The sequence below is a fragment of the Populus alba genome, chromosome 7 (genome assembly GCF_005239225.2).
Source record: "Populus alba chromosome 7, ASM523922v2, whole genome shotgun sequence".
In the NCBI taxonomy this organism is placed as follows: domain Eukaryota; kingdom Viridiplantae; phylum Streptophyta; class Magnoliopsida; order Malpighiales; family Salicaceae; genus Populus; species Populus alba.
In genome coordinates, this window is record NC_133290.1 from 8,971,786 (window position 1) to 8,995,679 (window position 23,894).

At 34.5% G+C, this 23,894-nt stretch overlaps 2 protein-coding genes across 3 annotated transcripts; both read left to right on the forward strand.

The window, feature by feature from the left end:
* Nucleotides 1-9,611: 9,611 nt before the first annotated feature.
* On the forward strand, nt 9,612-18,154 carry LOC118045594 (la-related protein 1C). 2 transcript variants are annotated; one of them, XM_073410362.1, is made up of 7 exons: nt 9,612-10,345; nt 11,498-12,026; nt 12,100-12,253; nt 12,392-12,482; nt 16,316-16,387; nt 16,611-17,021; nt 17,761-18,154. In XM_073410362.1, exons 1-6 carry the CDS (start codon nt 9,881-9,883, stop codon nt 16,929-16,931), a joined length of 1,632 nt encoding a protein of 543 aa, XP_073266463.1. In that variant the 5' UTR covers nt 9,612-9,880; the 3' UTR covers nt 16,932-17,021; nt 17,761-18,154. The 2 variants fall into 2 exon arrangements, with proteins under 2 accessions (XP_073266463.1, XP_034910155.1); XM_035054264.2 differs by lacking the exon at nt 17,761-18,154 and having other exon boundaries at nt 9,612-10,162; nt 16,611-17,721.
* A 2,412-nt stretch (nt 18,155-20,566) lies between these two features.
* LOC118045595 (CSC1-like protein At4g35870) lies at nt 20,567-23,340 on the forward strand. Its single transcript, XM_035054265.2, has one exon. It carries the CDS (start codon nt 20,740-20,742, stop codon nt 23,158-23,160), a length of 2,421 nt encoding a protein of 806 aa, XP_034910156.1. The 5' UTR covers nt 20,567-20,739; the 3' UTR covers nt 23,161-23,340.
* The last annotated feature ends 554 nt before the right edge of the window (nt 23,341-23,894 follow it).

Genomic DNA, 23,894 nt, shown 5'->3' on the forward strand with positions numbered 1-23,894 from the left:
TTGCTGGTGGGTTTGGATGCTTCTAGATGAAATTTGGATTCGTTTCTTCATGCAACCTGCTTGCTGGCAGAATTCAGCTGTCATCTTTGAAAACTCATATATACCTCATATGACATCATTTTGGCTGAAATTTGGAGCGTTTATAGATCTTTGAGTAAGGAATCCAACAAAATTGAGTTTGCATCAATTGGACTTCTGAAGCTCCAGATATTGAATTTTGAATGGGCAAAGGTCAACATTGGCAGACTGCGAGATTTGACTTTGAAGGATGTGATTTCCATGATCTTTCTCTTTTTATTTTTCTTGCATTACATTTACAAAAAGGTATGGATGTTAGCTTTTTAATGCCACTGGAATCACTTCATTTCGATCTCTGGAACTCACGCTCTGCACAAAATACCGACTGAACATCAAATCTGCCAATTACCTCCAATTTACTCCTTTTTGCATCTTTCATCCAAAAATGCCTTCAAAACATTAAACAAAGAATATCAAGGCATTTTATATAAATAACATATGCAAAACACTAGTTAAATGCGGGTGAAACTATCGAATAATATGGTTACATCAAATAGGTAAGCGTACAAGGAATTTTTCTTTTCAAAAAGGCTAGTTTGAATCTTCCTTAAGCATAACATAGGCAAGGAAGGTGTTTTTGTACCATTGAAAGCCACTTAGCTTCTTATACCTAAGATTGGAAAGAAGTTCAGCATTTTTATCTTTCAAATGGAAAGGGTCTTCGACAAACTGTAAGGAGATTGTAAGAATAAGGGTTAGCACAACATCTTGGATGGTATTTCCAGATGGGTCAAGGATGGTTGTTTGGTCAGGTGGTAATCATAGAACTATGAACACACCCATGGAATAAAAAATTTTGTACAAAAAATTAAAAGGGAGTAAAACTTTCTTTCGAAAAGGGTAGGTTGAAAATTGTTTTTAAAATGAAGGTAACCATTTTCAACCAGATGATGGTTTTTGAAAAAAGTCAACATGACAACCAAAATAATCCCACCATTGGAGAAACCAAATTGGGAGTTTTGTAGATGTCATGGAATGACGGAAGTAGAATAGCCAGGAGTGGTTGTGATCAAATCCAAAAACTCTTGTTCTTTCTCCCTCTTATGCTCCCAAGAATAGTACCTCTCCTCAAACTCTTCATGAAAGTCCCTCCATCTCAATACCTCCCCTGATCTACTCTCTCTAATGGTCTCCTGCCAAGAGTGGGCACTTTCAATCAATAACAGAGTCACGCAATCCACTCGTAGCTCCTCTAGCACTTACATATGATTTATAACTCTTTCCACTTTCCTCAGCTAATGCCCAACAACCTTAACATCCTCTTCGTCATGGTAAGTCATACAACCCATCTCCCTCATACCCTTCACCCACAACACTATGGTGACTTCTCCCCCTGATCTATGAGCTATATTGGAGGCTCCCGCTGTCATTCTTGTTGTTACAACTCTCACTATATGTTCTATAAAAGCAAGATCCAAAAATGGGTTTGACCCATCTACCAGTGCCATTAGTGGGGGTATATTATCTCCCCCTATCTATCTGATACCTTAAGCATTGATACATCTGCCTGACGAGACAACAAATCATCTCGAAGTCTCACTAACTCGCCTTTTTAGAGTACACTAATGTTATAGGTATATGAGAGGAGGTGTCCGCCAAGGGATCATAGTTTGGATCACTTTAATTACAAAAACTCTAATCACTTCCCCAAACTAGGGATGGATCAGTCCTGTCTCTTTGCTTTGTCCTCACCATCCTGAAACACATTTCAAAATCATATAATTACTCTTGTCCCTGAAATAAATCTCTTTGCCACAAAAGAATATGTGGCACCAAGATCAAGTAAAGCAAAAACTTGCTGAGAATCTAAATGTAGGGTACCTGTCACAACATCCGGAGTAGCCCTAACATCATCTTGTGTTATATGGAATACCTTACCCTGAGTCCTGTCACCTAATGCTCTAGGACAACTTCTTATAACACTAAACCCTAATTGTGCTTGTCTTATTAATCTATCTATAGTGACAAATTGTTGCTATCTCCTAGTCTGTTGTCCCTAGCTCTGTGCAAACTCGATCCTCCTAGGGCAATTTCTCATGAAATGACCTTGTCCTTCATAATAATAGCAACCATAACCTAGATAAGGGTAATCCTTCTATTTATGCTCTCATCAATAACTATAGCATCGTTCAGGTGTGGCAAAACAGTCTCAAGATGTCTCTTCCCACACCAATCACAGTAGGGGTATGTCTTCTGCTTTAGAGTCCTCCCAATAGTACCACCCTGCGAGTAAGATTGCCCTCTAGCAAGTCTCATTCCTGAACTCTAAGTGGACCTCCTATACACCGATCCTCCCCCTTTTTTGAATTAACTAAATCGACCTTTGCCCTTTTTAGAAAAAAAAAAAAAAAAAAAAAGGTCGATTAGATATCTGCTCAGCATCTCTTCGCTTGCCCAAACTCATCAGGCCTTGTTGGGTCATATCTGGAGCTATAGATCTCGGATTTAGGTCTACTTTATATAGATGGAAAGATAAGATATAGGCCTAGAACTTTCATGTGGAGTCTAAGATTTAAAAAGGCCATTTTCAAGTCCAAATTATAACAACAACGGAGAAGTCTGAATCTGTCTTGCAGCCTAGATACTATTTAGTGTTTAGCCCATATCTCGAGTTCCAAATGTCTAAATGACCTCAATTTTTTTTCCTGGAAAGCTGAGACAATTTCCTAGAACTTTCATGAGTAAAGGTGGTTCAAATTTTGATGTTAGCAATGACGTTTTGTTTAGAGAAAAAGATAAGGATTATCACCAAGTCAAGATGTGCCCACCCACTCAACAATTATTCATCAAATCAATAGTTTCAAATTTTGGCCTATAAAAGGAGGCATTTGCCATGTATTTAGGCATCTTGGTGTTCAGATCAAGATCATGCTCTTGCTCTCTTTCTTTATATTTTTGTAATGTTCAAGTTTTATTTTATGTTATATTAATCTCTTATTTATGCTTTTCATTTCCTTTCCATAATTATGTTCTTATTTTGTTTATTTATATTTCTTTCTTTTATTATTTTTAGCTAAATTTATTATGTCAAGGTGAAAAGGATACACTAATGGTGTAAGAATAAGTATAGTATAAACTCAATATGGACTTTAATGCTTGATACTAACATGTTTTATATTTATTATCTTGCTCACTCTTAAAACCTTACTTGTTAAATGGTTAATCTAGATTTGTGTTGAACAACCCTTGGTACAACAAATACTTGGCACTTTCATAGCCCAACTGTATGGTATAACCGACACCCGTGCTATGAAAAGAACTTGATTTGTTGTTAACAAAAGTTATCACCATGAATACCTAATAATATTTACAAGTATTGGCATTACTCAAATAAGATAATTAATGTAATCATGTTAACAATTTATAATCCGATTGGAACCTCCTTTGCGTGTGGTTTCTAGTTGAGTAATAAAAGTTTATACTATAATTGTTTGAAATACCATTAGTGGATCCTCTAACCTTGACATTTGTTTTTATCATTATTTAATCCTCACATTAATTTTACATCTCAAAGTCCTCTTCATTATCACTATTAGTATTACTACTATTATTATTATTAGTACTACTACTATTATTATTACTACTACTAATACTATTAGTATTGTTATTATTACTATTATTGTTGTTGTTGTTGTTGTTGTTGTTGTTGTTATTGTTGTTGTTGTTATTTATAATTTATATAGTTAACCTTCTTGTGGTTCGATCTCGGTCTTACCGAGTTATTTATTACTTCGACACTCCTGCACTTGGGAGAAGACATCAATCTTTTAGTCATGTCAAGTTTTTGGCGTTGTTGCCTGAGAGGTAAATTCTTGTATAAATTATAATATTTATTTTATTTTGTCTTTTAAATTTTCATTTTATCTAACTTTTGTTTCTTTTCTTTTGTTTTGTTTGCTTTCCTTTTCTTCTCTTCTCTTCCTTTTATTCTCTTCTTAAACGTGCATGAGAGTTTGGTCATGTACATTAAGTGGTAGACTTTGTAGGGTATCCTCATCATTTTCAGAAAATATGGCCGAAGAAGATAACCAATCGCTTCATAATGAGAATAACCATGTGAGAACACTTAGAGACCACAAGAACAAGTGCACCCTCATGCATAGTTTTCCCTCCTGATGCATCTCATTTTAATTTTAAGCCATACATTATTCAACTTTTACCTTCTTTTTATGGCTTAGACCTAGAAAATCCATACTTGCATTTAAAAGAATTTGAGGAGGTCTATAACACCTATAATGACTTAAATTGTAGCATGAATACCTTTAGATTAAAGCTTTTTCCTTTTTTCATTAAAAGATAAAGCTAAAACATGGCTATAAAATTTGAGACTAGGATCTATTCATGCTTGGGATGAAATGCAACAATAATTCTTAAAGAAGTTTTTTCCATCTCACATAACAAACTCTTTCAAAAGATAAATCATCACTTTCACTTAAAAGCCAGGAGAAACATTTTACCATGTTGGGATAGGTATCGAGACTTGCTTAATACTTACCCTCGTCATGGTTTTGAAACATGGAGATTGGTTTCACATTTTTATACCCTTAGAGATATGCAAATAGTTGAATTGATGTGCAATGAAACTTTTGAAGATAAAAACCCTAATGAAGCAATGGAGTACCTAGACTTGCTAGCGGAAAATGCTCAAAATTGGGACACCACAGGCACTTATGAGGCACCAAGTAAAACTCAACCTCATACATCTAGTGGAGGGATGCCTCATAAGTGCCTGTGGTGTTCCAATTTTGAGAATTTTCAGCTAGCAAGTCTAGGTATTCCATTGCTTCATTAGGGTCTTTATCTTCGAAAGTTCCATTACACATCAATTCAACCATTTGCCTATCTCTAGGTGTTAAACCTTCATAAAAATGTGAAACCAATCTCCATGTTTCAAAACCATGATGTGGACAAGTATTAAGTAAGTCTCGATACCTATCCCAACATTGGTAAAATGTTTCTCCTAGCTTTTGAGTGAAAGTGATGATTTGTCTTTTGAAAGAGTTTGTTCTGTGAGATGGAAAAAACTTTTTAAAAAATTGTTGTTGCATTTCATCCCAAGCACGAATAGATCCTGGTCTCAAATTTTATAGCATGTTTTAGCTTTATCTTTTAATGAAAAAGGAAAAAGCTTTAATCTAATGGTGTTCATGCTACAATTTGAATCATTATAGGTAATACAGACCTCTTCAAATTCCCTTAAATGCAAGTATGGATTTTTTAGGTCTAAACCATGAAAAGAAGGTAAAAGTTGAATAATGCCTGACTTAAAATTAAAATGAGATGCATCAGGAGGGAAAACTATGCATGAGGGTGCACTTGTTCTTGTGGGATTCATATGGTCTCTAAGTGCTCTCATACGGTTATTCTCATTATTCTCATTATGAAGCGATTGATTATCTTCTTCGGCCATATTTTTTAAAAATGATGAGGATACCCTACAAAGTCGACCACTTAATATACGTGACCAAACTCTCATGCACGTGTGAGAATAAAAGGAAGAAAAGAAAATAGAAGAAAACGAAACAAACAAATCAAAAGAAACAAAAGTTAGATAAAATGAAAAGTGAAAAGAAAAAAAAATAAATTAAATATTATAATTTATACAAGAATTTACCTCCCCGGCAACGGCGCCAAAAACTTGACACGACCAAAAGCTTGATGTCTTCTCCCAAGTGTAGGAGTATCGAAGTAATAAATAACCCGTCAAGACCGGGGTCGAACCACAGAGAAGTTAATTGTATAAATTATAAATAACAATACAACAACAACAACAACAACAACAATAATAATAATAATAATAATAATAATACTCAGTACGTGGCGTTGTTATACCTGAGAATGATCTAAAAGATCGGGTCACAGGTTTCCAGCCTATATACTGATTTTATGAAAAGATCAAAGAGATATATTATATAATATAAACAGATTTCTGATGTGAATGAACAAGGCAAGACCAACAATGTCAGGATCCTTGATCAAACACAAAGCATACTTAATGTACATAAAATATAACAAGAATGTAAATAATAATAGTAGTAGTAGTAAAAAAGAAGAGGAAGAAGTTAATGAAAGCTTTGAGATGGAAGATTAATGTAAGGATTAAACAATGATAAAAACAAATGTCAAGGTTAGAGGATCCACTAATGGTATTTCAAACAAGTATAATATAAACTCTTATTACTCAACTTGGAAACCATACACGAAGGAGGTTCCAATCAGATTATAAATTGTTAACATGATTACATTAGTTATCTTATTCTAATAATACTAATACTTATAAATGTTGTCAGGCATTCATGATTATAACTTAAATTAACAACAAATCAAGTTCCTTTCATAGCTTAGGTGTTAGTTATACCATACAGTATGGGCTATGAAAGTGCCAAGTATTTGTTGTACTAAGTGTTATACAATATAAATCTAGATTAACCCTTTAACAAGCAAAGTATTAAAAGTGAACAAGATAACAAATATAAAACATGTTAATATCAAGCATTAAAGTCCATGTTGAGTTTATGCTATACTTGTTTTTACACCATTAGTGTACCCTTTTCACCTTGACATAATAGATTTAGCTAAACATAATGAAAGAAAGAAACATAAATAAACAAGATAAGAACATAAGTATACAAATAAAGGAAGGAAAGGAGATTAATATAACATCAAATAAAACTTAAACATTACAAAATACAAAGAAAAAGAGCAAGAGCATGATCTTGATCTTGATCTAAACACCAAGATGCCTAAATGCATGGCAAATGCCTCCTTTTATAGGCCAAAATTTGAAACTATTGATTTGATGAATAATTGTTGAGTGGGTGACCACATCTTGACTTGGTGAAAATCCTTATCTTCTTGTCTGAATAAAACGTCATTGCTAACATCAGAACTGGAACCATATGTACTCATGAATGTTCTCGAAAATTCTCTTAGCTTTCCAGGAAAAAAAAGTTGAGGTTATTTGGACTTCTAGAACTCAAGATATGGGCTGAACACTGAACAGTGTCTGGGTTGTAGGACAGATTCGGACTTCTCCGTTGTTGCTATAATTTGGACTTGAAAACGACCTTCTTAGATCTTGGTGTCCACATGAAAGTTGTAGGCCTATGTCTTACCAAATCTGTGTAAGAAGTTGAGATCATTTGGACATCTAGAACTTGAGATATGACCCAATTACCAAACAGTGTTCCAGTTTAGACTGCACAAACATCTCTTTTCTAAGCTTCACCCTTCTTTATCTTCAAAATTTCAGTAGTTGAATTTATCAATCAATCATTTGATAGAGAAAAGTATTTATAAGAAGACAACTTTGATTTTTTGCATGGCTAACATTATTTTCAAGAGGATGATAGAGAAAAGTGGAAGGAGAAGAAAAAAAATATCACCACTATTGCACCACTACCCTAGCGTCACCACACACTATCCTAAAAGGAAAATGATGACACGATGCTTTCAAAGATACAATGAAGGCTGATGTTTGGTCACCAATAGGCACTACCGCATAAGCCAACCACTTTTTTTGTTTTTTATTCATATTTTATATTTATTAAAATATCAAATTGTCCTTTAGCCAACCTGATAATAATGAAAAAAAAAAAAAAAACAAGTATGAAAATACAAAAAAAAAAACACTTTGGATGCTAGTTTATAAATTTTCCTTTTAATAGTATTTTGATTGTTTCTTTACAAATTTAAAATGCCAAAAAAAACTTATTGATTCTTAATGAATTTGATTATGATTGAGGGAACATGTAAAAAACCTTACCCTCTCAACAACAATTTCAATAATTTTTGGTGGAAAGAACAAAATTGTGTAGTTGCTTAAAAGTGAATATTTTTTTAACTAGAAGTGAAGATATTTTCTTAAGGCATTTTAAATTTTGTTAATTATGGGTAGTTGCTTAAAAAGTTGTTGTTAAAATAGGGTTTATATTTAAAAGTTCTTAACACAAATCAAAATGAATCCTTACAAGTATAACTAGTATATTGACCCACACACCACAGCGAGTCAATAACAATTTTTATTTTAAATCTAAAAAAAATATGAAGCATGATTTTAAGTGTCTTGAGTTTGGTTACTAAGCCAGACCAAGAATGGTGTGGCTGAGGAGCCAGACCCAATATCTTAGGGTCTGGCGTAAAAGCCAGATCTAATGTTATTAGGTTTGTGGTCGAGCGAAACCCCAATAGCCTTAGGTCTGGCTGAGGAGCCATACCCGAATAGCCTGGGGTTTGGCTTATTGGGTCTTTCATCACATCAAAATAATACAAAACATAAAAAATATTAATTTGAAGTAAAGAAAAAAATATTTAAATTCTCTTAAAAGCATTTTTGAAATGTAAAAACAAGCATGTTTTAATAAGAAAATTCAACCTAAACTAAAATGACAAAAAATTATCATCACCTAACTTTTTCACAATATAAAAAAAGTTACATCAATTTATTTTCTCTTTACAGTATGAAAAAAAATTCAATAAGAGAAAAGAAAAAAAAATGAAAATATCTTAAAAAGAATAAAATTAAAGGGAAATAAATTAGTTGTCTATATATTGAACGTTGCTCTGCTATGTGTTATTCATGATGCTACTATAGAAAATACTTTATTTGAAGATGGTGATGTTGCAAATGTATTCTGTACTTTTAACCCTACTCAAGCATTTTTACATTTGAAAAAAGAATTGTTATTGACCCATTCTGGGGCACAAGTCAATATGCTAGAGCCAGACTCAATTGTCTTGGGTTTGGTTCTTTGGGTTTGTTATCACATCAAAATAATACAAAAACATAAAAAAATATTAATTTGAAGTAAATAAAAAAATAAAAAAATCCAAATTTTTTAAAAAAGAGAAAAGATAAAAAAAATTAAAGAGGAAACAAAACAAAATAAAAAATATCTTAAAAGAAAAAAACTTAAAAGGAAAGAAATTAATTGTTGGTGTATTGGGCATTACTCTGTTATATGCTATTCATGGTGCCACTGTAAAAAATACTTTATTTGAAGATGATAATGATGTAAATACATTCTGTACTTTTATCCAACTCAAACATTATTATATTAAAAAAACAATTATTGACCTACTGTGGAGTGTGGACAAATATACTTGTTATTATATTATCACGTAATAATTATTTTTTAAAACAATTATTAAAATAATATTTTTTTAACATTAATTTTATATCATCATATCAAAATAATATACAAATATAAAAAAAATTAATTTGAATAAAAACAATAAAAAAATTAAATTTTTTTATATATTTTTGAAATAAAAATATAAAAATATTTTAATAAAAAAATTCAATCCAATCTAAAAAAAAAAAAAATTATAATCACTTAACTTTTTGTATAACATAAAAAACAAAAAAAAATCACACCCAACTTTTGATGTTGGCAAAACCCAACCCAATAATATTCGATCTGGATGCTCAACCAGATTCATTAACAATGTAGTAAACAGTGGAATGATACGTTGACTATACTGACTTTTTTAAATACAGTATAATTTGGTATAAAAAAAAATATATTAGAAAGGAAAAACAGAGAGAAAAACAGATAGCGAGAGAGAGAAACACCACTGTCGCACTTCGATCTGTCTAATTTCATCTCCAGATTTTTTTAACAAAAATCTCACTCTCCCACCTTATCAGAAATATCGAAACCCTAATTTCTCTCTCTCCCCTTATTAATTTTTTTCATAAATCTAATTCCTTTTTGCCACTCTCAGTGGACCAACAACAAAAACTTGATCACTAACAGTAACAATCAAACCGTAACTCTTTGGTTTTTTAGTAATTTAATTCATGGCAACCCTCACTAACTCGAACACAATCACCATCACCGCAGGCGATCACTCTCCTCGCCATACAATCGCCGCCGATAGCATCAGCAACAGCAATCAGGTGGGCAGTCCCCAATCGCAGCGGGGATCCGGTAAGCAGGTTTCTCCTCCATGGACACGAATCGTGCGTGGTGTTGAATCGGAATCTTCTTCTAATGCTTCAACGGAGGCGGAGCAAGCGGCTGCAGTTTTCGTGGCGGAGAAAGAGAGTGTGGAGAGTGAGAATAATGTGAACAAGAGACCGGTATGGAACAAGCCATCTACGGCTAGTAATGGTCTTGTAGAGATTGGGAGTGTTATGGGGGCTGATTCTTGGCCTGATTTATCTGAGTCAGCTGCTAGGGTTTCTTCTTTGACAAAATCATCTGCGGATTCTTTGAAAAGTTTATTATTTGATGGATCATCATCTTCTGTCTCTGTTTTGCAGGTTTGATAGAGATTAATTTTATTTCATTTGGTCGATAAAATGGAATATTTGTTAATTTAATGCATTTTATTTTTGTATTAGTTGATTGAATGCAATATTTTGATTTTATTTGTTTTGATCGTATGGTAAAATCTTTTTGATAATGTACTTGAGATGAGAGTGTAAAGTTTCAAAAAGAAAATTTATGTAAAGAGACCATTTTTTCTTTTGCTATTTACTTGTTTATATTAATCGATGCATTTGAATTTGTAGGGTCCAGAACACAACAAAAAAAATAAATATATAGTTCTAAGAAAAGAGTGAAAGATGAAAAATGTATTGGGGTATTTTCTTGAATTCTTGACATGGATGCAAGATATATTTTTTTTCTTATATTTATTAGTTGTCTACTAAGATTAGCATATTGTATTAAGTTTTATAAACAAAACTATTTTAAAATGGGAGTGTACCAGTTGCTCTCTCGTAATTCAGCTGTATAAACTAAAACAAGAAAATTTGTCTCTCTTTTTCTTTTTTTTCTTAAAATGAGCTTGGCTATTTTGGGAAAGGATGGGGACAAAAAATGTATTATTGGATTTACTTGCTTAAAATTTTGGTATAGTAGGTAGAAAAAACAAACATCAAAGTAAGGTTTATCTGATTGATCATCCTGTCTCAATTTTGCAGGTTCTGGGAAACTTAATCGAAACAGGGCATATTTGGTTATCTAAATGTTAATCAAATGGGATAAGTGGGAATGATAGTATTGCCTGTCTTTATTTTTTTGCGTAGTATAAATTCTTGGAAAGAAAGTTAATACTCAGGAGAGAGTTTTTAGGTGCCTGATTAGTCATCTTAATTTTGCTGCGTTGTTGAATTTGTAGATACCAAAACAATAGCTACAACAACTAAGCATTAATCCCAAACTAGTCGGGGACACCAAAACAACAAACTTGTTTATTTCTCAATCAACTTGGGGTTATTGATTTATAAATCTAATATGAATAAGTGGGTTTTCTTCCTTTATAACTAAAAAAGTAAATGGAAGACTTGTGGTTCTCTCTGAATTCAGCAATGAAATGAAGGGTTTCCATGCTTAATGCTTACTCATTGCAATTACCAGATTGCTCATACATGGGTGCATGTTTAATAGATGTTGTTTATTTAATGTAGGGAACTGAGACTGCATCCTCATCTTCACAGAAACAAGTTAACAATACTGCAAACCCTAATTCAACTCCAAACAATGCAGTACCAGCACGCCAGAAATCAATGAAGCATAATGGTGTTAACACAGCATCTAATGGTGGCACTCATTCACCAGGATCACAGAGCGCAGCAGGGGAAGGACATTTAAATAACTCTTCTTCTAGGGATCACACACAAAAGAGTTCGCAATCCCGTGGCTCTAATGATCATCCTCAACAGCAGCGCACTTCATTTAGGAACCGTAATGGTGGGCTACATTCTCGAGTAGATGGTTCTCACCATCACAGTTATGGTGGCAGGCGAAATGATCTAGATCCTGCAAATCATGATTGGAATGCTCATCGAAATTTTAGCAGGGATGGTCACATGCAGCCATTACCAAGAGTTGCCCCAAGGCATATGAGGCATCCATCACCGCCTCCACCAACACCTGCTACCTCTCCGTTTATTGCACCCCCACCAGTGCGGCCTTTTGGCCTTGTGGGTTTCCCTGGTAAACCACATCTGTTTACAGTTCTGTTGTGGCTAATACATGGGTCTGCTCTAATATCCCAATCTGTTTCCAGATATGGGATTGCCGTTGTATTATGTTTCTCCACATCCAGGTTCTATGAGAGGTGTGCCTATTATTGCAGCTCCAGTACCATCTCATGCTGTTTTTTCCCCTTCAGATCCTCAGTTGCACATTAGAATATTGCATCAGATAGATTATTATTTCAGGTGCTTCTTTGGTGTTCTGCTTTTTTATATTTTTGGTATTTTGCTTTTGTACACATGTTCCTGTAGTTTATTTGTGTCTGGACAATGAAGTTTATTGGGAAGTTAACTACAATTGCTCCTCATAAATGTTTGTTGCAGTAATGAAAATCTAGTCAAAGATATATACTTGCGGAGGAACATGGATGATCAAGGCTGGGTGCCTATTAAATTAATAGCAAGCTTCAACAAAGTGAGTTTTTTTTAGGGTAGTCATGGTATTTATTTATTTATATGATGAATTTTTCTCTCATGTTTATAGCTATGCTTGATAAATGCTTCCTAATTATCCAAATATGCCCTTTATTTTTTTTTTCATTTTGGATATCTTGGTTTCTGTTGTGACAGACTGACAGTTAATAGCGGTGTAAGGTTTTTACTGCTAGCATTTCAGACTAGGACTTTGATGCGTATTAACTAGAGCATGCATATTAAGGTCATGTCTTTTTTATCAATGATGAATTATCACATTGAATAAGATAAAGCTTGAAGTTGTTTCTAGAAACTTCTTTTATTCCATTGAAGTATTTTTTCTTATGTGATTTTCATGCCATGTTTTGGAGTATCAATGTGCCTTTTTTCTGGTTTTGTAGACATGCTCTTTGCATTAGTAGTTATGATTCTTTAGGAGTCTGGATTATGTTCTTTTCAGTGTCATGGTTGTTTAAATACGGTGTTCCACCTTTGTGATACCTTTGTTTTTTCTCCTTTTCTTTTTTCTGCATTTACAGGTTGAGAAGAACTATTAGAATATATACTTTGTAGCTGATTAATTGTTTTTTCCTAATATTATTCTGTTATCTATTCTCATCTGAGAGTTGATATTGTTTAAGATTTATGTTTGATCTTGTATGTGCTGCATGGTTGGTCCTTTTTTCCCTCGGTTTTATTATTATATTATTGATTAAGTACCAATGTTGGGCCATGAGTTACTATTAGCTGAAAATCCAGATGTAGGTAGATATGAATTAGATAATATGTCAAAGTATCTTGTAGGAATGTCAAATTAATTTCCACTGAAATTTCACTAGGATGGATGAATGGTGATGCAGGACAACTTTTTGTGATTGATGTCTTACTAGGATTTTTTGGTGGATTAGGGCATGGAAGATAGGGATTTAAAGGTTTGAAGGAGAAAGGATTTGGGAGTTTATAAATTGAAACTAAAGAAATATAAGAGATATATGGGGTTTGATTGCTGAAAGTAATAGGTTTGCTAGTGGCACCTTTGTAGGTTTTCTAAGAGTCACACCTAGGAGGACTAAAACATACTAAAGGTTCTTAGGAGTTATCACTACGATGATTGTTTCATACAACCATAAAGCATATAGGTGAAAGATTTGTTCATAAACTCTAATTCTCCGTTGAATGATTACATGCTTTTATATTGAGTTCCTAGTACTCCAAGTTCAACAAGGACCTAGATTCCTATATAGGAAAAACCTACTTAATTAAGGACTATGAATGGACTAAAACATATAATAAAAGCAACGTCCTAGAAAATTTCAAGCATGTTTGGAAGTTAGAAAAGTATATACCAGTGTTGTCAAAAGGCATTGATGCGCTTGCCTAGGTGCTCTAGGTGAGGCCCCAATGCCTTTATTAGCCTCAGGTGTTGGATTTCAATGAAGTGTTGCCTAGGCGAGCAGCTTGTGAGTGGGTGCAAGGTGTTAAGGCTAGCGTTTGCTTGAAGTTCATATTTTTTTGTTGGATTTTTCCTTTTCTTTTTTAACTTATTTATGTTATGGTCTATTTGCCCATTTTTTTAATTTACCACAAGAAACAACCTAGGGTTATTTTTGTAGAAAACAAAGATTAGGGTAATTTTTTTTTAAAAAAAAAAATCATTAAAGTGGGAGACAAATAGACAATGAATGACACTTAGGCTCCGTTTGCACCGTGTTCCCAAAAATTTTGTATTTTGTTTTTTTTGCTAAAAATATTTTTTTTATGTTTTCAAATTGCTTTGGTGTGCTGATGTCAAAAATGAATTTTTTTTTTTTTAAAAAAAAAACATTGTTTTGATGCATTTCTAATTGAAAAGTACTTTGAACCGTCATCGCTACCACAATCCCAAATAGGCTCTTAGAAGAGAAACACCAGCCACACTATTTTTTTTTCAACAACTGGAGTCCGAGAACAACACATCTGTTCAAGTGCAGTATGGTTTGAGAGATGAGGATTTGGATTATAATCATGAAATGGAGGATATGGTGGATTCAAGTGAAGGGGAGGAAAGCATGGATGAAGATGCTTTTGAAAATTTTATGAATATCGATGATGATATGTAGTTTTACTTTTTAATCTATTTGGCTACTTACTCCATAGAATTATCTTATTTTGTTTTAAGGGTGAAAAATATAACTTTATATGACTATGTTATGGTATTTTATATTTTCTTTTGATTTTCTATTGATCTAATCTTAATTGGAAAGATATATATTTTAGATTTATATAATATAATATAATATTACATATATATTTTTTTGAATTTATAGCATATTGCCTTGGTTCATTTAGGCAAGTGCCTAGCGCCTCGGGCATTTTACAGGCTTGACGTCTTTCGCCATTGACAACACTGGTGTATATCAAAATACTAAAAAAAATACAATAGTTTTGCTTCTTTTTTTTTCCTCGTCATCTGCATTAAATGGAAAAGACAGCTTTGTATTCATCAAATTGTAAGTACATTGGTGTATGTGCAATGATGGAAATTTTCGTTGATAAATAACCCCAACAATGGAACTATGCAGTAATGATTTTTCTGTTTTCACAAAATCTTCTCTCTTTTTCCAAAATATGAGTGCTGCAGTACATGAGGACTTTGCATTGTGGGAGGGTTTGGGGAGAGTCATATACAGTGCTTCTCCTCGTCTCTGCTGGGTGGCTGTTGCAATTTGAGCTCATAGCCTTCAGGTTACAATAGAACAATCTTTTGCATGGAGGCCCACCTTATTATTCTTTATTTTCTGAATTGATGCTGTCAATGATAGTTAGCAAGGTGTGCATGTACTTGATGCAATCAACCAGAGAAATGTCTGCTAGTTAATTTTGTCTAGATAAATAGAGCTTGATTATTGGATGTGCATCCAAAACCTTCTTGTCCATAGCAATGGCCATTACATTTGTTTCTCATTTTTTGGCTGTTGTCTTGGGATATGTTGTAATGAAGATTCATTTGTCATTTAGTTGATAAAAATGTATTTTTGATTTGTTACAACTTATATGCAATATCATGTTGACTTTAATTTATTTACATTCCTTAATGTAATATCTTACATAAGCAATGCAGATTTAATTGCAAAGTTTTCCTTTGCTTTGCATGTGCTTCTTTCTCTGAGTTTCTGCATTGTCAGGATATAAATTTTAATGCCCATAATTTGTGATTGAAGTAATTATTTACTGCTTAGGTTCATGCCTAATTAGTACCAATTGTCAGTTCAGTGCGTAAGATGATGTTAAATGAAAATCTATTTTCATTGGGATATTGATGATATAAGTTTAGTCTTTAGGAGTGATGGTTTCTCTTGCTAGATTTAATGGCATTCTTCATGATGGCACTTTCAGATCTAGTCATATATTGTGAAATAAACATGAATATTTATTCCATGCAATGCCGCGATTGCTTCCATGAGCATTGGATCTTTTGGGATTTAGGTCAGGACTACATGCTGTGTTTCCTTCATTGTTCTCGTATGTTGTCTTTTAAATTACTTTTGAGGGTTTCTGATATCTCTATTGCTATGTCAAGCTTGTCAGCATGTGCATTGTTTGGTTGTTTGCTATCTTTGTATGCTTGTGTGTGTAGCTATAAAATGAAATGCTAAACAAGAAATCTTGTCTTCAAGCTGCATTTATTTAATTAGTAGGAAGTATACAGATTTTGAGTTTTACCCTTTCAAGACATCGAAAGAAATTGATGAATGATTTATTAATTGCTGCGCAAGTCACAGGGACTTGATTTTGCTACTGTATTTCATATGCTATTAACATGAAGACAATATCTTCCTGTGGCTTATGGTTCAGGTTTCTCTTTTGACTGACAATATCCATGTTATACTGGATGCTATAAGAACTTCTAGTGTCGTCGAAGTGCAGGTGAATTTTTCTGTACTTAATTGATATCTGCTATTTTTGAAATTTGCTAATTACAAAATAATGTTTTTGTTCTATCCCATCCTAGCTAGTTTCTGGTCCTCAATTCCAAACCCTTTCAAATGTAGAAGCCTACTCAGATGCACATGCCAAGTTTATCACATTTGAATAATGTGGTGTATGTTGTAGCTTCTCTAATTCCATTTTCCTGTTCCTTGTGTTTTAGGGTGAGAAGGTAAGGAAGCGAAATGATTGGATGAGGTGGATCGTGACAACTCCTGTTCAGTTTCCTAATGTTTCAAGCCCTCATTATGGTGAGAAGTCTGGACATGACATGCTGGCAGCCCATGTCCAAGGCATCTCTTCGCAGGAGATGACTACTGGCCACATCAAAGCAAGGAGTCAAGTAGATGTTCATTCTGAAGCTTTTCTTGGTAGATCATTGTCTGAGGATTTGAATAGCCAGTCACAGCTATCTAGCAGCAAGGGAATAGATGAAATAAGGTTTCATGGAGGTTTGGATCTTCCCAGTTCAGCAAGAAATTAAAGTGAAATGTGGATCAAGCATTTCACTTGAATGGACTAATGGAGGAAGATGGGGACTGGAGGGGTAGAATGCCCTGCATTTTTGTTGAAGGTAGTGGGTCTTGCCTTGGCCAGTGAACACAGTTTCCTTTGTGGAAAATAGGAAGCAAATTAGATGGGGATAAAGGGAGAAAAAAACTAAGAAACTTTTATGACTTCGAGCTGGTTCATTGGTATGCATGTTTTTACGGGGGTGTTCCTTTTTATGCCATAATTATTTGTGGTGGCATGATGTTGCTGTTTTTAACAGGAGGAATTTTGGTTTTACTTCCCCTTACTGCCCCTCAGCTACTTTTTAAAAATCTTTGGGGTCAGATTACCTCCCAACTCCTGGAGGAAAACATGATTTTTGAGTGATGGCACAAAGTACATGCTTGATCTGTGTCTACGTACACGAGGGGGAGGGTGAATGCCTTTTGCAGGATGCTGAAGCTCATGCATCGTCTACTATTGCTCTATTTTTGGTCGCAGGGTGTCCTTTTTATTATTCCCATTTGTCACACGTTATATTTAGAGTTAGACATTTATATGTATACCTTTTTCTTCGAACCATCTGAAGATTTCACTTCATAAAGTGGTCTTCCAATCCCTAGTCGGACTAGACATGGTTGGTATTAGATGCTTATATATGACTTTAAGATTGTGGAATTTGACATTTTTTGGTTTTCTGATTGAACCTTTTTATTTATTTATTATTATTTATTGGGAGGATTAATAAAATCCTGGCAGTGCCCTGGGTTTTATTTGCTTGATGTTTTGTGTTTTAATTATTTTATCGTGTTATTTATTAGGTTGAGACTCGGATGCTTTTTGGCCATGGCAGGACCCCATATAAGCTGGAGTTTTGGTTAACTTTGTGGTATGCCTGTTTGCCTCAGAATTTTGTTCAGCACGTCAATGACAGTGGCAACTAAAATGTCTGAGAGGGTCTTTTGGGGATTTCAATGGTATGAACTTCATGGAGTTAAACATGGTGTCTTAGATGACTGCCTCTGTTGATTAGATCAGTTGTCGTATCAATTGATTTCGTTGAGAGCCATTGAGTTCAGTTTTGTGGAAGTTATGCGGACTCTATAATATTTTGAGAATAAGCACAGAAAATACTTGTAGGTTATGATAGTGTTAGGCTGTTATTGTTAAATGTTAGCTGAAATACTAATAGACAATCATTTGGAACACAGAAAATACTTCCTTGGGTAACAGTGTTTGCTGCAATCTGGAAAACCTATTATGGTGATTAGTTAGCGTGGATGCTTGCAAGGAATCTCTCTGTAATTTTTGGCCACTAGCCAATACGAATGGAACTACTAATCGGCTATATATATTAGACTTTGAAACAAGTTGATGAAGATTAGTCATGGTTCCCTTCAACTCTGGCCTCACTTCCCCTGTCCAGTTACTAGGAACCGGGCGTCTCCCCTTAAAAAGTAAAAAACACACTGAAAAACCATGGGAATTGGGATATGTTAGAAATACTGTCTCTGAGCATTTTTATCTGCCCCTGCATCTATATATTTCTTAATTTCGAGCTTTTGGGTTCATAGTTGAAAATTCTTTCGCAGATTGGTCACCCGCACTGTTTCAAAGTGTTACACTTGGGTTTGAATTTTACTTTCAAAATGCCTACCAGTCTTGTGATATTGAGCTTATCTCTTTAATTGTCGATGGAATTAAGCTAAAATTTTATAAGAATATCTAAGACACGAAATAATATTATAATAAAATTTTAGTTCAATCAAATTGAAAATATATTATTTAAATTGGTTGAAGTTGTTGTTACTATTTTAACAGGTTCATCAACAAAGTGTTTTTTCTTAGTTATTTGTAGCCCAATCAGTTCAAATCTATAATGAGTTAATTTTGAATAGAAAAGAGAGATTAAATAAAACCTATTTAGGCTCTAAACTTATACATGAGTTTGAGCTATAAGGATTTATAATATGACTTGGATTCATTGAAGAATTAGAGTCTATATTTTAAAAGAATTTCAACTTTCACTAAGACTTGATGTGGTGGCATTTAAGGGGATTTTTTTTTTTTTGCAAATATTTTTAGTACATCAAGAAGACCAAGACGAGGCAATATAAGAAAGGAAATTCTAGAACCATTTAGTAGGTGGCCTAGTAATAAGAGATTTGAGACTACCAGATTTGCTTCTCCTGTGATCTCAGGTTCGAGTCCTATGATTGCTAATATGATGATCTTAAAGGGTTACATGGTCGTTAACTTCAGAGGCCGTGAAATTAGTCGAGATGCGTGCAAATTGATCCGGACACTCACGTTAACAAAAAAAAAGAGGAAATTCTAGCAATTAAAACAAACATTTCGGCCAATCTAAATAGAGAAATTATAGCATGAAGACTTTGTTTTCATTATCCTAATTTATTTATTAGATATTGAACACTTGTTTTTAATTTAGGTTTGTTCTAGTCCATTAAATATTGTTTAGGAATTTATTTTATTATTAGATTTATATTAATTGATTTCTAGTTTAGGCTCATTTAATTACAATTCATTATGGTTATTTAGATGAGACTACATAATGTTTTTGTAGATGTAAAATTTGGTAGCTTGGTGATAATAAACATGAGTTTTTTTTTTAATTGTTTGTGGTAAAATATTATTTTTTTTGTGGGGACAAAGATAATATATTTGATATATCAAATATTAACTGTGGTATAAATAGTATATTTCAGTTATTTTTGGATTTAAAATTATTTTAATACCTTTTATTTTTGAATGGAAGGTTATCTCCTAATGATCCTATCAAACAAGATATTTTAACTTAGTTGAGGTTGCTCTAGCATGTAATCAATCCGCATCACAAAGTAAAATGCAAACACTTTGGGTGGATTTGGTTGGTCCAGCTGGAAGTGGGCATAGCACATGAAAAAAAGCCGGTAGAAATGAGAAATGCTAGCTTCTTTTAGAGGATTCGGTGCTGCTGCGCCCGTGCCCGTGCCTAGCTTGCCCGTCACTTTTTAAAAGGACCCCACCACCCATCGTCAGTCTAAAGCACTTCCTACCTGTTAATAACCCACGGTTCGTGTCGGTTCACTGTTGATTATAGCCTTGAAATGGACGAACATCACCAAGAGATCGAAGAAAGAATCAGAATCTGATGAACATTATTTTGTCTTCCACTGAAAAGCTCAGATATAGATGAAGTGTCCTCTAGTCATATATATATTTTCTTCCCTGCATGATTTCTTGTTTATTCTCATTACTATTGTTCTTCTTATGTATATAAGGTATTTTAATTAAAACTTATTATCAATTTTTTAAAATATCATATGAAAATCACGTTTTTGAACATTAAATTGAAAACCTATTTGAATTAAATGTAAAGTCAGAAATAAAAGCCATCAAGTCTAAACATTTTCAATATACGTGTCTGTTTAATGAAAAAGATTCGAGCTGAAATGTTAAGATATACGTTTAAGTTTTTAATGAGCTTTTTATGGACAAGTAACATGGCAAGTTAGCACAAAAATACTATACAACGGTTTTAATTGACGATAATTCAAGTATTAAAAAAAAATCAAATCCCATCTTCAAATTAATTATCGAAGAAAGAAAAGAATAGAAATTGCGTTCATGTTGATTTTTCAGCCCAATCGGTCCCATCCAATACACTACTGCTACTCCGTCTACATTGCTTCACCCCGGAGAAGGGGAAAATAAAATAGAACACTCTTTCTCTTTTTGTTCTCTCAACAAAGAAACCGAAAAGACAAGGGGCCAAAACTCTCTTGTCCTCCACCCAAATCATGAGCCACTCTCTCTCTCTACCACCTTCCTCCTCTGTAGACGGCGGAGACACCGACATACCCGACCCATGGTACGGAAACATCCAATACCTCCTAAACATCTCAACAATAGGTCTCTTCTTTTGCATATTCATCTTCCTCTTCGCCAAGCTCCGCAGCGACCATCGCCGCATGCCTGTATTCTCCGCCTTAACCACCAAGCTCCTCGCCGTATGGCACGCTACCGGCCGTGAAATCGCCAGCCATTGCGGTGCTGACGCGGCTCAGTTCCTTATAATTGAAGGTGGAAGCTTTGTTGTTGTTTTTTCAATTGGGGCCTTGTCAACTGGTGTTTTGCTTCCTTTAAATGTACATGGAGGGAGTCAAGTTATAAATGATGAGTTCTCTAAGACTACTATTAATCATATCAAGAAAGGTTCAAGCTTTCTGTGGATTCATTTTGTTTTTGTTGTTTTTGTTGTGCTTTTAGTTCATTTTGGTATGTCATTGATTGAAAAGAGGCTTAAAGTTACTAGATTTAGAGATGGGAACGGGAATTTAAGTGACCCAAATGCGAATTCTACTGCTGCTTTTACTATAATGGTTCAAGGATTGCCTAAAAGTATTGGAGATGATAGGAGGGTTTTACAAGAGTATTTTCAATATCGGTATCCCGGTAAGATTTATAAGGTTATTGTGCCTGTGGATTTGTGTGCATTTGATGATTTAGCGACGGAATTGGTTAAAGTTAGGGATGAAATTACTTGGTTGGTTGTGAAAATTGATTCGAGGCTTTTGCCAGAAGAGAATGAGGGGCGTGGTAGTGGAGATGGGTTTTGGGAGAAGTTGCGACGTGTGGTGATTTGGCTGTGGAGAAATGTGAAGAGTCGGTGGGAAAAGATGATGGATAAGCTGGGGTATATGGATGAGGAGAAGTTGAGGATATTGCTGGAATTGAGGGTGGAGTTGGAGACGAAGTTGGCAGAATATAAAGAAGGTCGCGCACCAGGTGCTGGAGTTGCATTTGTGATATTTAAGGATGTTTACACGGCTAAACAAGCAGTTCAGGATTTTTGCAATGAGAAGAAGAGGCGATTTGGCAAATTCTTTTCTGTCATGGAGTTGAGGTTGCAGAGGAACCAATGGAAAGTTGAACGAGCTCCATTGGCGCCAGATATTTACTGGAACCATTTGGGGTCGTCAAAGTTGTCTATGAGGTTGAGGAGATTGTTTGTGAACACGTGCTTGCTGTTAATGCTTGTATTCTTCAGTTCTCCTCTTGCTGTGATAAGTGCTTTGAACAGCGCTGGTCGAATTATTGACGCAGAAGCAATGAATAATGCGCAATCATGGTTGGATTGGATACAGAGTTCCAGCTGGTTAGCATCCCTAATCTTCCAGTTCCTGCCGAATGTTATTATATTTGTCAGCATGTATATAATAATTCCATCAGCTCTTTCTTATCTGTCCAAGTTTGAACGTCATCTAACAGTGTCTGAGGAGCAAAGAGCTGCACTTCTGAAGATGGTTTGTTTTTTCCTTGTAAACCTTATTCTATTGAGAGGTCTTGTTGAGTCTTCTTTGGAAAGTGCAATCCTAAATATGGGTAGGTGTTATTTGGATGGAGAAGATTGCAAGAGGATTGAGCAATACATGAGTGCATCATTTCTGTCAAGATCTTGTCTCTCTTCACTTGCATTTCTAATCACAAGTACTTTCTTGGGGATATCTTATGATCTTTTGGCTCCCATCCCTTGGATAAAGAAGAAAATTCAGAAGTTTCAAAAGAATGACATGCTCCAGCTGGTGCCTGAGCAACGTGAAGAGTACCCTTTGGAAGGTCAAGCCATAGAAGCTCTTCAGAGACCACTGATCCCTGATAACGCGTTTGATTCTCCCAGGTCGAATCAAATTGATGATGAGGGACAAGATCTCTCCTCTTATCCAATCAGCGGAACCTCTCCCATCCCCAAGCAGACATTTGATTTTGCTCAATATTATGCATTTAATTTGACAATATTTGCGCTGACCTTGATATATTCATCATTTGCTCCACTTGTTGTCCCTGTCGGTGCAGTTTATTTTGGGTATAGGTATGTGGTTGACAAGTACAACTTTCTGTTTGTATATAGAGTCAGTGGGTTTCCTGCTGGAAATGATGGGAGATTGATGGATACTGTATTGTGTATCATGCGGTTCTGTGTTGATCTATTCCTCCTTTCAATGCTTCTGTTCTTCTCAGTTCAGGGTGATTCCATGAAGTTGCAAGCCATTTTCACACTTGGATTATTAGTATTGTATAAATTATTGCCTTCCGATAATGATAGTTTTCAACCAGCTCTTTTGGAACGTATACAAAACGTTGACAGCATTGTAGAGGGACCCATTGATTATGAGGTATTCTCACAACCCAGGTTTGACTGGGATACATATCATTCATAGCTTGAAGCTTAACAATTGCATGCAGTTAATCAATCTGTGACTTTTGTGGTATTCGCTTCATTGCTCCTATGTACATTTTTCTAGTCTTCGAGTAGGTTGTATAGTTTTGTGTAAGGTTTTTGCTCTGTTTCAAGAACTCCCTTTGAACTTTTTCTAACGAGTTACAAGAATTTGCTGCTACATTGTATTTTGAATAGCGGGAAATGTTATAACTTCTCCTTACTTCCATCATTAAACTACACTAATTCCTTTTATATTTCCTCTGGCTGATTGTGCTTCATTCAATAACCTACTTGCTTCGTGGAAGATATTTACATCCTGGCTAGTTTTATCTTAGATTATTACCAGGCATAGGTTTCTTAAAGACCTTATTAAGAAACTGGACTAGGTGGTGGTTTGTTGAAACTAGTAATGCTTAAACTTGAAATTGGTGCAAGGTTGTTCCGTTTTGTGTGCACTAGTATATGTATATTGTTATTAGTTGCTAAAGACTATGATGGGTTGCTTTCTTTTATTCCATCACGTCAGAACTGAAATTTTAAGATTTGTGAACAGCACCCAGTTAGTTTGATCCCATGGTAGGAATTTATGTCCTGGTGAGAAATAGGGGAAAAGTTAAACCATCTCCGGTGCCTTTATTATGGCTTGAAGGACATATCGACGTGATCTCCACAGTTCACGTTATTACTCGGCTACGTTTTTCGCTCACCCAGAATTGTCCACTGAACTTTATT